The 16,868-nt window shown below is 43.9% G+C and overlaps 1 protein-coding gene across 1 annotated transcript in view; it reads right to left on the bottom strand.

Moving 5' to 3' along the window:
• Positions 1-337: 337 nt before the first annotated feature.
• The window catches only part of ulk2 (unc-51 like autophagy activating kinase 2), a 36,834-nt gene continuing 20,303 nt past the window's right edge, over positions 338-16,868 (bottom strand). Inside the window, exons 6-27 of the mRNA XM_070969868.1 lie at positions 15,151-15,324; positions 14,284-14,357; positions 14,048-14,149; positions 13,903-13,961; positions 13,072-13,154; positions 12,874-12,924; positions 12,686-12,774; positions 12,033-12,201; positions 10,343-10,400; positions 6,894-7,043; positions 5,116-5,261; positions 4,941-5,021; positions 3,874-4,139; positions 3,602-3,780; positions 2,894-3,003; positions 2,489-2,626; positions 2,141-2,382; positions 1,832-2,010; positions 1,559-1,677; positions 1,153-1,310; positions 859-994; positions 338-427 (exon numbers count right to left, since the gene is read on the bottom strand). Of these exons, the coding sequence (XP_070825969.1) occupies positions 363-427; positions 859-994; positions 1,153-1,310; positions 1,559-1,677; positions 1,832-2,010; positions 2,141-2,382; positions 2,489-2,626; positions 2,894-3,003; positions 3,602-3,780; positions 3,874-4,139; positions 4,941-5,021; positions 5,116-5,261; positions 6,894-7,043; positions 10,343-10,400; positions 12,033-12,201; positions 12,686-12,774; positions 12,874-12,924; positions 13,072-13,154; positions 13,903-13,961; positions 14,048-14,149; positions 14,284-14,357; positions 15,151-15,324 (2,828 nt within the window). The 3' untranslated portion in view covers positions 338-362. The remainder of the gene's footprint in view (positions 428-858; positions 995-1,152; positions 1,311-1,558; positions 1,678-1,831; positions 2,011-2,140; positions 2,383-2,488; positions 2,627-2,893; positions 3,004-3,601; positions 3,781-3,873; positions 4,140-4,940; positions 5,022-5,115; positions 5,262-6,893; positions 7,044-10,342; positions 10,401-12,032; positions 12,202-12,685; positions 12,775-12,873; positions 12,925-13,071; positions 13,155-13,902; positions 13,962-14,047; positions 14,150-14,283; positions 14,358-15,150; positions 15,325-16,868) is intronic.

The raw sequence follows: 16,868 nt of genomic DNA, 5'->3' as shown, positions 1-16,868 counted from the left end.
GTGTGTGTGTGTGTGTGTGTGTGTGTTGATCAGGTTCAACAGGATCACCATTATAGTGTATGAAAACAATGCACTTCAAAGTGCATCCACTATGTCCACATCCGCTTTCAGCCTTTCGTTTCTGGATCCGATGTCATCTTTGGTTGTAGATTTGTGCATCAGTCGCTTGTCACAGTTCAGTCCATGATGCAGCCAGTAAAACTAAGTGATGATAAAAACAGATGAAACCTATCAAATGAAAAGTGCTCGAACTGCTACAGCGGCCTTGTGAGGATGGTAGTCAAACAGTCTCAGGACATGGTCCCTCTGTGTGTGTGTGTGTGTGTGTGTGTGTGTGTGTGTGTGTGTGTATGTGAGGGCTGCTACTCATACAGCGTGACAGTGCAGTAGCAGAGGGCTGAGATCCTGCGGTCCACACTGGCCTTGTCTGCAGGGAAAATACACCGAACAAGAAAGTATTAGCAGAAGTTGTTAAAGCAAACACTTAAATAAGAAAAATTCAGTGTCTACACAGACAACAGGTCTGCTAGAGACAATGTGTCTCATGCAAGAACTTTCCATACAATCCTGTGCCAAGTCAGATTCAGCAAACTTTCTTCACAACATTTTTGTAGATCACTCATTCCAGGTCAATGAATGCCACTTTACAAACTGCAGAGTTTCAAGACCTGCTATAAGAAATCAACAAATATCTGGCTTGTTTTCTGGAACACATTTACACAGCGCATTCACTCAGATGGTGGCATTCCCATTCTTAAATCAAACAGTGTTTTCCCCCATGTTTTCTGAGTATGAGAGAAATGGTGAATGATGTGTAATACTGTGAGTGTGTGGGTGCATCTCAGAGTTTGTACTCACACTTGACAACGTTCTCAATGTCAGTGGGGTCCTGCAGGATCTTGGACAGGCCGTCCAGCAGCATGGCGGCCTTGCTGTAGCGGTACGCTATGTCTTCTGTCTGCTTGAACATCTCATCCAGAGCTGCTGACTGAACCTGACGCACACATCAACACACAACATGACATTAGGCAGACCAGTATAGATTCCAGCCGCATTTTACTGAACAGATCATTTGAAAAACCTGGTGGAAATGATGAGAATCAACACGACACTAAACTCCCTTTGTCTCTTTCAGCCCTGACTGTGACTCACCATCTCCACAGCATGATTGTAGATGAGCTTCTCTGCTGTGACGCTGTTGATTTCGTCCACAAAGCGCTGCTTATCAGAGAAGAAGTGGTTGAGTTTGTCAGTCAGCTGCCGGCAGAGGGAGATGCAGCTTTTGTAACGCTCGTTCAGATTCTTCACCACTGAGAGAAGACAGGGAGAGGGATTAGTTATTCTTTGCAGGAGTAGATACATATATTTCAAAATGACATATTCGTCTCACTATTGTGAGCGAACATAAATAAAGTGAATATGCAGCAAATATTAAGTAAACAGACACAGGTAAGTTTTACAGCAAACTTCCTCCTGCTACTTAACCACAGTTTCCAGTATAATGCACTGACCAGAGTTTAATTCAACTAATGAGAGAAGATGCCTGAAATGTCCTTACCCTGTTTGACAGCAGTGGAAGGATTGAGTTTGGCTGATTTAATCTGAGCCTTGGCCAGGTGGAGGGAGGAAGCCAGGAGCTGAGCTGCCTTCATGTAGAGTACCAACTGCTCCACCTGCCTGTAGGGGGCAGCACAATCATAATATATGAGACAGATGGAAAAGATTAAACACTGCAGCAACACCAGTGAACAAAGAGCCTCCTCAGACCACATGCTATTGTTAATTGTGTGAGATTATCATAAAGTCAGACGAGATTTGAGTCATTCTTTACCCCCACTCTTTGCTGAGCTGGCTGATCTGGTCCACAACCACACTGTCCTGGGGAGGGTAGAGGGAGGCCGCAGACACACCAAGCTCCGTCCCTCCAGCTCGAACTGCCGCCATCTCCAGGACACAGTCGGTGAATGAAAGCATCATCCGTAGGTGCATTAGGGTGTCTGTATGCTCACGCTGTACCAGGAATTAGAAAGATTTAAGATAAAACACACAGGAAGATTATTAAGGATGTTGTCCGATTCATCAATATTCTTTCTAAAAGATGTGAAAGAGACACAAAACAAGAAACCTCACACCCACTCACCTCCATGAGGGTCTCCTCCGGCAGTTCAGGGGCTTCAAATGTGATAAATCCCTCCAAGCTGGGAGGGGAGGTCCCATAGGGGACGTAGCGCAGGCTGCTGGGTGCCCCCTCAGGGTGGGGGACAATCTGCCCACCCACAAAGCCTCCTGGAGGGGAGGAGCCCATGGCCATGGCTGGAGGAGATCCAACATAGACCCGACCACTAGTGGAGCATAGAGAGCCGGCCGAACTGTTGGAGCCCACTGAGAGAAGGACGGAGAGGGGAGAGCAGAGGGTCGAGAGATAAATATGACCTTCACTAAGACCACCGGACTGCATACTGGCTCATCTTATGTGAGGGGTCCTCACCTGAGGTGGTGCGTGGTCGTGTGCCCAGGTGGCTGCAGGTAGGAGGAGTGCTGCTGTTGGGCGGTGAACCCACAGTGAAAAGGACAGTACGGGGACTCGCTGAGCCCCCCTGAGCCAGCCCGGTGGGACCTGCAGGGGCTTTGGGAAGAAGAAATTTACCTGTTTATTAAGTTGACTTTTGAATAAAGCTAAAATTTCACTTCAGTTTAAATTACACTTGATAGCTACAGAAAAAAACTGCATTCAGTACACTGTATGAAGAACCAGAATCACTCTGATATAATGTTTATTAAGAACTTTTTATATGGAAGCATACAGACATTAGTAAGTCCACATATTGACCTAATGACTACCGGCAACTGGTGGTAAACACAGTCCATTGTGTGTGTAGCAATGTACCCATACCTGTGTCCATGGGTCGCTCTGTGTTCAAGCTGTCAGTGCTGCCCTGATAGGCCTGTCCACCCAGAGTGATTCTGATTGGCTGCTCAGCCAGACGACCCGTGCTAACCGATCTGCAGGAAAATCACATGTCAAACAGCAGACAAAGTGAAGTCACACTGTAAAGAGTAAAGACACAAGGGGACTTTCATCATTACATCATGTTTTAAATGACGTTTAAAGAGGCTGCTGCACAAAGCTAGTGCCCTTTCCCCTAAAAACTGGCATGTCATGTAATACACATGACATAAATGAGATAGTCAAAGGTCTATTCAGAAGCACTCAATGTTAGACCCAAAAATGTGTTTTGCTTGCATGGAAATGAATCTGAAGGAAATGTAGTCAGTGTGAAAGTAGAATATTCAATTTAAACCCAGCAAAAAAAAAAACAAAGAAGTAAGTCAATAAAAAATTACATCCAGTCCAAAGTGTCACATTACATTTCATGAGGGGAGGCAGACGGTCAAGGGCTATAAATACTGTAAGTAAAAAAGCTGTGACAGAATCATGTCCCTCTTATGAGAGATGAACCCTAATGACCAGATCAGAGCCATACATGGACATTAATTTATCAGGCTAATATACAATAAAATGAAAGCTGAGATGGATGCTGAAGAAAAGTGATGGAGACTTTAGGCAAGAGAAGGATGTGCTTCTTTCAGTGAATCATACCTGCCAAAAGTCCTGCTGGCCTCAGGGGCAGCTGGGCGTCCCGTGAGGTACGGGCTGTAGTGGTGAACACAGATATCCCGGGCATCTGCCAATGTCTTGGTGGGCACGGGGCTATCAGCCAGTGCCATCAAGTTACAGGATGCCTGCGTTTTGGGGATCTTGAATGGTGCTGAAATGGTCTGAAAGAAAAAAGATGAAACAGGGAAACATTAACAGCTGATATTTTAGATGATTTGGTATTGACTATCTGTAGACTTAACACCTGCACTGACCTTAGTTGGGGAGCCAATGATGGTGGGCAGCGGGGACTTCTGCAGCCAGTCGGATGTGCGCGGGGATGAGCCAAGGAGCTTGGTTGGGGAGGAGCCGAGGTTGGCCGGTCGGCCGAGCTGAGGGGAGTGGCTACAGGAAGAGGAGGAAGGCTGAACAGGGTCTGATAACTGCTTGTGAAGTTTCTGCCTGGTCTGGTAGACCTCTGTTAGTGTGGGGGCACTCTGCAGCCGAGCTCCCAGGAGCTGAGAAGATGGGACAGGGGAACCTAGAGAAGGCAGAGGGACTGAATTAGATGTGGTTCAGCTCTAAACTTTGCACAGGGGCAAAAATAGCAGGGAGTAATGCTACGAGTGACACCTTAAGCTTTGCTGTCACACTGTTTCTACTAACAAGTGTAAGTAAGATAGCTCTGAGACTCTTCACAGAGACTCTGTGTTGGTCATTAAATTTGCTTGTTTGTGTGGCTTTCCAAAAAGGGGACAAAGTCCTGTTCTATGTCCGACTGACGCCTCATTTCAGACAGCGCTTCCCTCTTTTAGAAGAGTGGTCACCATGACAGCAAACCTCTTGACACAAACAGAGAAGTTGTAAGACGTCTGCAGCGTTAATAGAACAGCAGCATCAGAGACTTTTAAAAAGGCCATGATTCACGGTGACTCATGCACCTGGTCAATAATAAAGCTATGACACACAGCAGAAAATCAAAACAACTACTCACTGCAGATAATGCTAATACTGCCGATTGTAAACAGGGCTGTATATATTTGTGTCTGGGTTCTCTTAATTTTCTTTTACAAGCTCTGCCTCATATAGCTTTTTTTGTTGCATCCATATTGTACATCCTACCTGACTGCTGTCTGTGGCTGCTTTCATACCCTGCATTTGCAAAATTACAATGTATTCTCCATTTTCTTTAACATTAACTGACAAAGTAATTTGCTGTTTCAACAACAACAGAACCATTAAAGGCGAATCTTATGTAAGTGAGCAGGTTGGTATAGTCACATGTGGGTTAACCCAGTGACCAGGCTTTACAGAGGTCAGCTTGTTTTGCTGGTGAACTGACCTCCCGAGGAGCTGCGGCTGCGAGGTTCGTGGCTCTGCAGGTGACAGCAGCAGTGACCAAGCTGCTCAGGGATGGTGCCCACTGCAAACACAAACACAATTATCTTCACCATGAGCTTCTGGTTCAACTCATGTCTGAAAGGTGATATTAAAAAGCTGTCTAGACATGTCCTTACCAAGAGGTGAGGGGGAGTAGGGCCGGGAGCTGCCAGTGGAGAGACGCCTGCCTACTGTCTGAGGGACGTCTGCAGAGCTGGGGGACCCCGAGCCCACCTTGGGAAACCCCATCGGACTGGTGTTGGAGCGCCTCACTGTGCCAGACCTAGAAGAAAGTACAAGTAAAAGTCACTCAGTTTTCAGAGCCATGAGAACACTTTACGAGTTGATATAAGAGTTAAGTAATGAACAATAAATTACAATTCTCCACTTCATCATGGATACAGTTATTCAACTACCCCCTCCCAAGTCTCTTGTTTGTTCTCCCTTTGGTTGACTTCAACCAGTTTTGCCAGTTAATAAATACTTGTTTGGCTGCTGAGACAATTCCAGACAACTGCAGACTAGTGCAAGAACTGCACAACACCTTAATGCAGTTCTAAGTCACACGGAAACAAAGCATGTGTGAGAGCATGTGCTGTACTCATCTCAAATCTATCACACAAACAGTACAGTTACAATATCCAGTGGGAACTTATGAGATTCATTACAGCATTTGAGGTCCGTGAATCACAATTGGAAAAATTAAACCAATTGCTCTTAAGTAACAGATTTCACTAAAGGTGCCCTTTATTTGTTTACAAGAAGTGTTTATCCCTAAGGTCTAACAAACATGCTGAATGTATTTTTGTTTGTTTGTGTAAGCATTGCTATGTTTGCTTGCAAGGTCTGTTGCCTCTCAATCAGGGTTAGCAGCTGAAACCAGCAGCAGGAATGCATGTAATGTTGCCTGCATTATCATGTGTGTGCAAGATGTTGAAAGAAAAAAAAAGCACAGCCATTAAACAAAACAAGAGACAGGTAAATATCTTACTAGTAATCTCTCTGTAAACACTGGCTAACATTAAGAGCTCATATTAAAAGCTCAATACTCAAGCCTTATCTTAGTATCTGGTGTTATTGTGCAACAGAGCAAAATTAAGATCCATGAAGTTCCTGTCACATTCTTGTTCCTTAAAGTGAGAATAACAATACAGAGACAGTAAGAAGGGCTTCTGACAGGTCAAAGGGACAGACAGCTGTCAGCTGGAGAGTGGGACAGCTGAACAAAGAAGCACAGCTAGGGCAGATGGTGAGAGGGACACTACCTGTTCTCCTGGATCTAACTCCCATGGGTGCAAAAAGGTCACCTGAACAAGAAACATTAAGCAAATCCTAATCTTCAGAGCTACAATCACCACAGGAGGAATTTAATGGCAAAGCCAGCAGAGCACCAGCTGAATACAAGCCCACACAGAATCCAAAACAATACAACTGTTAAATAATAAACACATTAGCAACAGAATGCAGCTGATTAGCTTACAGTACCTCTCCTGTTCTCCTTCTCAGACAGCAGGCTGTCAATAGGAACAACACAACTAATCTCCCTGTGAAACTAGGTGCCACTCTTCTTTCTTCCTCTGCCCTCCCATCTGCTTTATCTTCACATAAAGCCTCAAACAAACCCTCCCAGCAACATGTTGGGAGGCCACAAACTCAAGCTGGCACTTGGCTGATGTAATTTCAGTGAAACCTAATGGCTGATGAAAAAACAGCCCAGGTTTTCAACACCTAGCCTAAAGGTTCACTCCTACATGGTGAGTAAACCCTTAGTCACAGGTTAACATCAACAAACAGGTGCCCGTTCCAGGTGTTGCATTACTAATCACTTAAAAGATACAAATTAAACTGCGTTACGTCAGGACCATCTAGCAAGGGCACCTCCTTCACCCTCAGGCACAGCAGAGGTGGCTCTTACCTGGGGGAGCTGTACAGCGTGGTCGTCGGGCTGCTGGACAGGTTCTGCTTGATGCGCTGGTAGTTTCGGATCTGGGTGGGAACAGGGATTGGGGTGGTCTCAGCCCGTGGGGACACCATGGGAAGCTGTCCTGAAGTGGGCTGCGGCTGCCTGGCGGGGAAGATCGGGGAGACGAGAGCGCTTAGCCAGTCTGCTCCAGGCTCCTGCTATCTCTCCACGACATCTTCAGGCGTGTCAATACCCATAATACCTTAAATCTCCAAAGTTCTACCAATATCGTTCTGAGTAGAACTTGCAGGGACTTTGTTTTGACAGCCTAGAGTTCCTTCTTTACTTCGGTGTGGAGGCAGGTCAAGGAACTTAAGTTTAGCTTGGCTGATCATGAGGGCAGAGTCAGTGGGTGAAAAAAAGGGGGCCGGGCTTCCATGTAAACACAAAAGCAGCACCAATCAGCTTTAAGCTCATTCTGCTGAGGGCAGGGCTAGAGGCAGGGCTGGCCAATGGCACGTGCCAGACACATCCTCTGTGTTCAGCAGACACAGCAGGGGAAGTGCAAAGATATAGCTCATTTGCATTCTTTTGTTATTCCAGAGGAGACAAAATGTTCTCAAAGATTAAGTCATGACTGAATAATGCACAGAGGGCCTTTGTTTACATATGGAATGCAGAAAAAAACAGAGTGCAGGAAATGACCGTTAGAGAGCAGCACCAGTTGGAAACCAGTATTATGTAATGATGTGAGGCTTGGGAGGGTCTACAAGGGAGAGAGGAGGACACGTGAGGCGAAGACTAGTCCAGACAAAGAACCAGAGAGCAGTTTCTTTGTTGGATTTCAGCAATTCTGACATATAAACCTAACCACATGCTATCCCTCTCCACAGACTGAGCAGCGATCGAGAAGAGATTTGATACAGTAATCCACGACGGAGGCTTTCTCCAGCTTGCAAAAAGCTTTATTGATCCCAACTGAGGCTTAAAATGGAGTAGAATGCTGAGTGCCATTGTCCCCTTGTTAAAAAGACATGGAATTTGTGGGTCAGTGAACAGCTGCTTTTTAAAGAGTGGGAAGAGGAGAGACACTGAATCTGAAGCCACTTGCTTCTCCACTGACCTGGTTATTCCAAGCAGCACAGGAGAGGGGGATGGGACCAAACAACTCAGGCCTTTTCTTTTTTAGGATTTGTCACTTCTGTTTCTCCTCATTCATCTCCTCCATTTGCTTACATCGTCTTTCTTTTTTTTCCTTCTAATCCTCTGCTTTCATTGCAATGATCATGTCTCTCCAGACATCCTGCTCCTCTCCCCATCTCCCCAAGCCCACACTCTGTTCCTCTCCCTCCCTCTATCTCCTTCCTTGACTCCACTCAATTTAAGACACACAGGGTGCAAAGGATAAACAAGGCTGTGATTTAGGAGCTCTTTGAGAGTGTGGCTGGTGTTCCTAAATTGCAAGGGACAACTCCTGTAATGAAGAAAAAAATCGGTTCCTCCTGTGTCAATGGTTAACTAATTTATGTAAGCAGGAAAGAGTTATCGCTATAGAGAAAGCCATTAAAAGGACAGCAGAGGGAGGGAGTAGAGCCGGGAGCATGAACGGTTAGAGGAGGATGAGGCAGAACACCAACAAAGACAAAACAGAGTGAGTGTCACAGAAAGGGGAACAGAGAGGGGAGAGAACCGTTTGGCTTCAGGCTGTTTACACATGCAGACGGGAGAGCAGGGAGATAGAAGAAGAGGAAAGCAGCATCTGGCTGCAGGTTATTAATTAAGGGAGGGGGAGAAAGAACAAAAACAGAGTGATGGGCAGCAGCAGGATTTCTGCAAGTTTTCACACAAGCTAGTAAGACTTCTGAGACTATACACTGCAGGAAAGTAAGCGGTGGACATGACGTCCAGTTGTGTTGTTGCATTTAAAAATATACTAAGCAGCATTTAATGCACAAATCCAACATCATTCAATAACGATCCTATTGTCAACAAATACCACGAAAAGAACCAAATCAACAGTGAATATGTCCCACTACCAAGCACTGGGTCTGTATCCACGGCCTGATATATCCTCTGTGCCATAGAGCTCCACTGTTGTTAGACTATTAAAAACACATCAATGAGCCACTGTTGCACTGGCTGAGCTGGGTGTTCCTCCATTTTCATAAACACACGCACACACACTATAGCTCATTTTGACTCAGTCCCACATATACCGTCCTACACACTGCAGCACCAAATGACTGTTCCCAACATTCCCCCATTTCCTCCTGTTTGAGCAGCATTTCTTACTGCTTCGAGTAACACAAACCCTCAGTATCTATTTGTCTCATCTGTAACATATTCTACTAATTCTACCTCATTCTACTAAAGAGGTCAGTAAATGCTGCAGTGTTAAAACAATATGGCTGGAGTACATGTGAGGATGTTTTGATCTTTTAATACACAGCTGAGGCACAGTAACAGTTGCAGGCGAGTTCTGGCGAGTGTGCGAATCTATTCTTATCCCACAGGCCTCGGTGGGTCGGGTGCTTTATTTAGCACAGCACCACCTTGTTGTTTGGCTCAACTTGTGATTCATAACGTACTAATCATGCAGATTTTGGAGGAGTTCAGAGGAATTCGCTCATGACAAATGGACGGTGAGTTTGTGTGACATCTGGTGTAAATCTGAGAGGAGGTTGTTTTGCTGGTGGTCAGAGAGCCAGAAGCAGTGAAACAAAGGAAGCCTCGTTAAAAGCACACAAAGAACTGATGACCTGACCTTACACACATACACACATGTGAACTCAAGGCTGTGTGTGAAATGGAATCTGACTCACAGCATCATGTCACACTTCCATCGCATAGTCAGTCTATTTTTTTCTCTGACTCTTGTCAACATCCAGTTCATACTCGATGAACCGTGCCCGCTCAATTAACCACACGGGGCTACATTTCAAATATGATACAGTATCTGCAGTATTCACAGAGGCCCTTTTCATGCCCTTTGGAATTTTCTAAGCAAATAATAAATAATAAAAAGCCAGTAAGATAAGCTAACTGGCTATTAATTTTATTTCACAAAGTGTTTAACTACACCTGTAATTTTGTTCATTTATTGTGCATGCAATAACGCCTCCCACAGCTATTTTGCTGATTGAATCAGGATTCCTGTAGAGTTTTAATTTCTCTTTCTAGAACTTATTGTCTTTATTTATAGCTACCGGCATGGGTGTATTTTGAGTCACGCTGATGACTGTCAAGTACAGCACGTGAGATGACATGGGTGTTTCCAAAACTCTTTTATTTTAAAACTTTCTATTTATTTTTGTCTTTTATCTGTTTGCATTTAAGTGCTGCTAATCTACCACAACAACTATTGGGTGAGTTAAAACTATTTTCTGAGGTTCAGTGGAGGCTTTTAGTTTCTCATGATCATACAAAGTCTGTTACAAAGCCGTCAATAGCATCACACTCACCCTCCACACATGAGGAACTCACTGGACGGCCGGCGGCCCACTCCCATTGGTTGGTCATCTGAGGAGGAAAGGAAAGAAAAGAATGATGAAGGTGCAGAAGGATTTAGTTTTGTATACGTCAGCAGTAATTAGGTGAGTAAATGCCACTCAAAATGCCAGCTGACACTCCCAATGCTGCACTTTGTTCATTGTCTGAGTGGAGGACGAACAGATGCAGGTGTGTGTGTGTGTGTGTGTGTGTGTGTGTGTGTGTGTGTGTGTGTGTGTGTGTGTGTGTGTGTGTGTGTGTGTGTGTGTGTGTGTGTTTTGCATCAGGTGCAGAGCATGAGGGTTCAGTTTACCAGTCAAGAGGGTCAAGTGTGCGTGCCTGCTGTTTGTGGACTCATGGATACAATTACAGCATGAAATGGTTCGGTGCTGTCTAATTTACTGGCTGTGGATTTGGTGACATGTGCTATGCGTGAGTGTGCGTGAGCATGTGTGCTGTGGTTATTATTGTCACATAGTAAATGTGACTTGACTACATGTGCACTGCAGTCATGGTGTGTCTATTAAGGAGTGCAAAATGTGTGGGATTGTACAGAACAGATGTCAACGTGTTTATTTCAGTGTCCATAGGCCACGTGTAACACACATTGTCTGTACAAAGAAGTATGAGACGGAGCAGCATGTATGCACTGGCTCAAGGCTGTTTCTTTATTACAATATGAGTATTCATTGGACTATTACTCCCTCCTGTTTCTGCTATCTCTCTACATGTTTACTCTGACTAACTAATAAGTATTGCATCATGCATCATGCAATTCAAGAGATCATTTCAGCCACATTCAGCCAGACATTAGCAAACCTTGTGTCTGTGAAGTAAAAGATATTTTGTACAAAAGTAGCCTGTAAGGCTTTGTGGGACAGTGTCTTCTCGATGAAAAGAAACAAAGCTCCCTCTGAAAACGATAACTGCTTTAGGTTCCTCATTTACTGGATTACATAGCTGCTTCCAGACAGTCTGACATTCAGTGTATGAACCGTCTGTCTGAATGTACAGCGTGTAATAAGATAAAGCCCCATGTAGAGCTGGGCAATGTAAACACTGATTGTGATAGAAAATGTGCTTGTTAAGACTATCTGAAACTTCAATATACTGCCAAAGTGTTAATTGGCAAAGTACTAACAACCAACTGAATCACAGAAACAATTTCTAACAAGTCATTTGAACGTCTTTTAAGAGTGGACAGCCCACTCCCCACAAAATAGGCACAGCGGTGTTGGTCGACTTAGCTGAACACACCACATGCTATTGTTTTGGTATCAAAAGTTGATTTAGTTACATGGGAGGTGTGAGTGTTCCCTCAGTTAAACACAACTTTATCTCCTGATGAAATAAAGATGACTGGAAACAAATGACGAATGATTCTTTCAATTCCTGGTCATTCTTAAGGTATTGAATGCACTACTAGGGAATTATAGGTTCTTAAAATTGATCAGATATTGTAACTTAATTCATATTTTGATTATTTTCTACCATGTTGTCCAGCCATGCAGGTAATAACCGCATTCTCCACTAAAGAAGTGATGGCAGGTGAACTATAAAGAACCCAAATTCCCAATCTGTCACCATAATCAGGTGAGTTACATTTGAGTGAATTTAGGAGACTGCTGTATGCATATGTATAGCATGTGTATTGGCACTTACAGCTGTCAGTAGAGATGTGAGGTACCAGGACAAAGTCGTCAGTATCACAGGACGAGTTCTTACTGCTGGTGCTCCCTGCGGACTCTTTGGACAGCTGCAGGAAGTTGGGCGGACCGAGTGGAGGGGATGACAGGCCATCTTCTGCTAGTGTCTGCATGTCCGGGAGAGACTGTGTGTTCACAGACAGAGCGGAGGAAGAGGAGAATAAAAGATTAAGTTGTAGTGTGCCTCCTGAATGATGTTATTAAGGCTTCCAGGCAGGGCCGTGCTGACTGTCAAACAAATGTAATCACATTGCTTCAGAGAACACTGACATCCTGGGAAATTGACTTGCCCAGCATTCCCACTGCGGCTGTGAAATGAGATGTGCCACTGTGCAGACATTGTTATACTAGCAGTGCACTTATTAGTGTCAGTAGTGTTTGGCTTACACTAGTAGAACCGAAATAAAAGGGGTAAAATGGGTGCTGGTAATTCTGCTGGTAAAATGAAAATATACATTTTTACAAAGGGTCTGTTTATTTTCCCTCTCTGGATACCACGTTTAAACAGGCACAACAGGAGTGCAACAGGGTGGCATAGTTGACAATTTATTACTTTTACAATGCAAGTGTAATCCCCTCTGAATGAGGATTTATAAAGATCAAACTCACAGGAGGGGAGTTGTAGCGGATGCATGGGGAGCTGCCACAGGAACTGTCCGTCACTGCATTGGAGGTGCTGGGGACCGGCACTGGACACGCTGAGGGGAGTAAATACACGATTAAGCATGTTTTCAAGTTGGTCGATGTCAAAGTGTAGTGCAGTAAATTCTGCTTGGGAATGTGATCATTGTGCTTACATTTTTTAATGGTGGATGACGGCTCCAGGAAAGGATGGCTGAAAAATGTGTCTGCAGAATGAAGGGTCAGAGGGACACAACAGATTAGGGAAGGTACTGTAATGCCAAGACCTCAGAGTATGTAAATCCAAACCTGAACAATACATTTACCATTCACTTACATATATTTAATACCATCACTATTATGTCACCACTCACCAAAGTCCATCCTGTCTTTCTGATTCCTCTGCAGCAGGCCAAGCAGAAGACCGCTAAGTTGTGGGGATGTCTCCCTTGGGATGCTGGGTGACGAGAACATAGAAACATTAATACCTTGTTTCTCACAGGGTGTCTGTAGGCGTCAAAAACAACAATCTTACTAGCTTATTGTATGTAACACTGTGCAAGATGGATCAAATAAAGTCTTGCTTGCAGTCTGTGTCAGACTGTAAGACATGAATGTTGAGGCATGTCAGAGTGCCTGGTTAACTGTTGCACGATGATGTAAACTGAAACAAGAACAGTCTACAGCCATGCTCGTGGCTCTGTGAGGCTGTACTCAATACTAAATGCTGACCTTGCCATGTTCCCCAAGTTAGCTGAGCAGTTGCTAATCAGCAGTGAGCACACATACAGTGGAGGCTGATGGGAATGTCATTAGTCTTGCAGGTATTTGGTCATAAGCCTAAGTATTAGCCTGATGATGGTGCTAGGTGAGTCACCAAAGTGATTACAGCTCATCCTGAGGGGAACAGGGCTGTGTGTGCCAAATATGACCATTCATCTGAAAGTTGAGACATTTCACTAAAAAACAAAAACAACCACCTGCTGGTGGAACGAGAAGAAGAGACAGAGCATCACCAAAGTCAGCAGATACACTGTCTGGGAGCCATGAATGTCTGCTGTGTCATCAACTAGCATCATCCTTCTGCACTGGTGCCAAAGATTTTATCACAATTTCTTTCATAATTGTCGCCTTTTATCTGGGACAGCCAAAATCACACACTAAAAAGAGCCTGAAAACACAAGACAAGAGGTTTGATGTCTTACATAGGTTGTAGATTCTTGTTCTTCTCATAGAACATCCTCAGGTCTTGGGGACTATTGGCCTAAAGATATTATGATAGAAATTAGATGCAGAGACACACACATCTACAAACACATTTGTTACCAGTGTGTTGTGCACAGCATTAACCTGGAATGGTGGCTTGCCAACCAGACACTGGTAGATGACTGTCCCTATGCTCCACAGGTCAGCCTTGGCATCATAGTTCTGGGACATGATGACCTCTGGGGCCTGAAGGAGGAAAGGTCGATCCAGAACAGAGAGAGTTATACAACACACTGCTGAGAAGGCTGAAAGGCTGCTTTAAAATGACTGACCTAAGCTGAAATTCTAGACACAAAACATATCCAGTAAAACACACTGACCATGTACATAGGTGACCCACACAGTGTGGCTGCCATCATGTTGCTCTGGAGGTACCGTGCAAAGCCAAAGTCAGCTGCAGGACAGTAGCATGAGACAAACCAGTCAGTACACATGCGTTATTATTACTAATAACACAAACCACCATTGTTGGACTCTGGAGGATGCCTGTGAGGCAAACACTGGAAACAGTAACACATGCAGAAAAAAGTCTTGCATTCAAAACAGAGCTAAGCCAGTGATGGAAAACGCCACCAGTGTTGTCAGAAACACATTAATTACAAAACTCAAACTCCACAATAAGATGTTTTGAGTGTGGACGGCAAAGTATCTATTTCTTTTATAGTCAAGGTTATTTACACAGAAAAGGGCAAATAAAATGATCTCCTCCATGCCCAGAGCACTTTTGTACATCATCCAGCCTCTGACCAAGGCTAATTCACTACAAGTCATTTTATTTTGCTTCTGAATTCAAAAGTAGCACCAGCTGAACAAAGTGGCTTTTAAGAAGCTGCTTAATCAATTTCAATGGACTGCAGCCTTAAATCTGGATTCAACAGATGCTCCACGTGTTCTTATTAAAGCCCTCTGACACAGTCACGGCTTGATCAACAGCTGAAAGGTGGATAATACACTACATATGAGTTGCTACAGGACACTAGATGAATAATTATATTGATATTAAATCTAGCATGTATAAGTCTACAGTATATGATCATCATGTCAAAAAATGGTGTGCAGGTATTACATTAGCAGAGAAGGTTCAGGAGGCCTGTAGCACTCAGAAGCAGTCACCACCCACTAACTGTAAATTCCTTTCAACGTGAACGAGAGGCCAGTGAAGAACTTTTTGCATCTAATTCTGTCACCTATTTTGATGCGGATGCCACTGATGTTGGACTTCTTGCGACCCACATACGACAGCAGGATGTTCTGGGGTTTCAGGTCACGGTGGATGATTCCTTTGCTGTTGAGGATGCGCATGGCTGCAGCAATTTGCTGGAGGAAAACTCTCAGTGTGTCTTCCCTCAGCGTCCCCTTAGCTAAAGAGGAGATGAAAATGAAATTAACCAAGGTTTGAAATTCAGAATGTTGCCATTTGTCAGTGCACGTTAGTTGATGCTGAAGTAAAAACAGCTGAGGACTCTTAAAATGACATTTCCCTGGAGTGACAGACCTGCCCTCTTTAATGTATTCTGTGGAGGTTGTGACTTTTAGTAGTGCTAACTGTTTTTTTATTGTGGGTGTCAAGACATGTAGCTATGTGCCAAAAAAGGCAAGGAAGAAAAGTACCTGCTTGCCAACAAGGATGTAAATAATGTAAGATTTGAAGAACAATCAGCTTTGCAAATGTTTTCTGAGGAAAGAAGAACTTGTAAAATTAGAAATGTAAAGTAACTTTTTTTTGTTTACAAGGAACCTCCGCAGGGCATCTTTAAAGAAATCAGCTCATTAAGATGCACCTTCTTGCTTCTCTCTCTCTTTCTCCTGGATAACAGTTTTAAGGCTGGCTTATTGATCTTAATCAAGCGCTTCCTGCTGCCTAATGAAGCACATTGATGACTAGTTTTAATTGATCTGAACCGAGAAGATTTAAAAACAATAAAAAAAAAAAACATGCAAGTCATTAACATAATTTTGCACTGCAGCTGCTCTTACAGCCAAAAAAGTGCTAATCAGCCTAACTTATTTCAAGCTAATAGTTAGCATATTACAATAGTAATTCTGCAGTAAATGTGTAAATTGAGGAAGTGAAGGTCCTTTTCCCTGGTGGTAGTTAAATAAATCTAATCCGATGTGAGAATAAGAGGATTCCTCTCCACTTCTCATTCTCTTTCTCCTCTCTTTATCAAGCCATTGTGATTACAGCGCAGGCATAGTTCAAACCAAGGCTTATCAACATCTATGTTTGATAATGGGGGGGGGTTAGTTGCTCTGTGTGCCCCCCCCCCCCGTTGTGTAAGTAGTAGAATCATTCACTAGTCACATTCACTTATATAAGATGATTGCTACCTACGCAGTGTTCACAGCCTTGAGGTGAACACAGCCCCCCACAGTCAAAATGACTAATGAGATCAAGATGGGCAGCCAGTTGGGACAGAACAGAGTAACACTCTGAACACTAAACCACTATGACTCCACAGGTTTCCTTTCACAACTGCTCCTGGACCACCCCATTCTGGAAAGTGCAAATGTGGACATGTGGGGCAGGTACACTATGCAAAAGTACAGTGATACGGGACCTGTTCCAGTCTCATAATCAGTGTTTTTATGGAACAGAGGTGTTAACACCTGTGGTTATCTAACTGATGTATTGGCAAACATGTCATTCATTTGGAGAGATTTGAGAATCCAGTAGCTGGCCTGATTTCAATGCTGTGAAACAGTAACTATAACAACACCTTATGAGCGCTCAGTGAGTTTTTGACTCTCTTTGGAAACTCAACATCTGCATCAAATGTGGTGAGATGACCATTTGGAAACTGAAGTGCTGTGATAGGAGATTGGGTAATGGATACCCTGAAACTTTCAGTCTCTGGAGGACTGGTCAGTTTAGTATGCATATGAAGGATGTGCACTGACAAAC

Source organism: Chaetodon trifascialis, chromosome 9 (genome assembly GCF_039877785.1).
Source record: "Chaetodon trifascialis isolate fChaTrf1 chromosome 9, fChaTrf1.hap1, whole genome shotgun sequence".
Lineage (NCBI taxonomy): Eukaryota > Metazoa > Chordata > Actinopteri > Chaetodontiformes > Chaetodontidae > Chaetodon > Chaetodon trifascialis.
The sequence above is the reverse complement of the archived record's forward strand: the minus strand, read 5'-3'. Positions and strand labels throughout refer to the sequence as shown.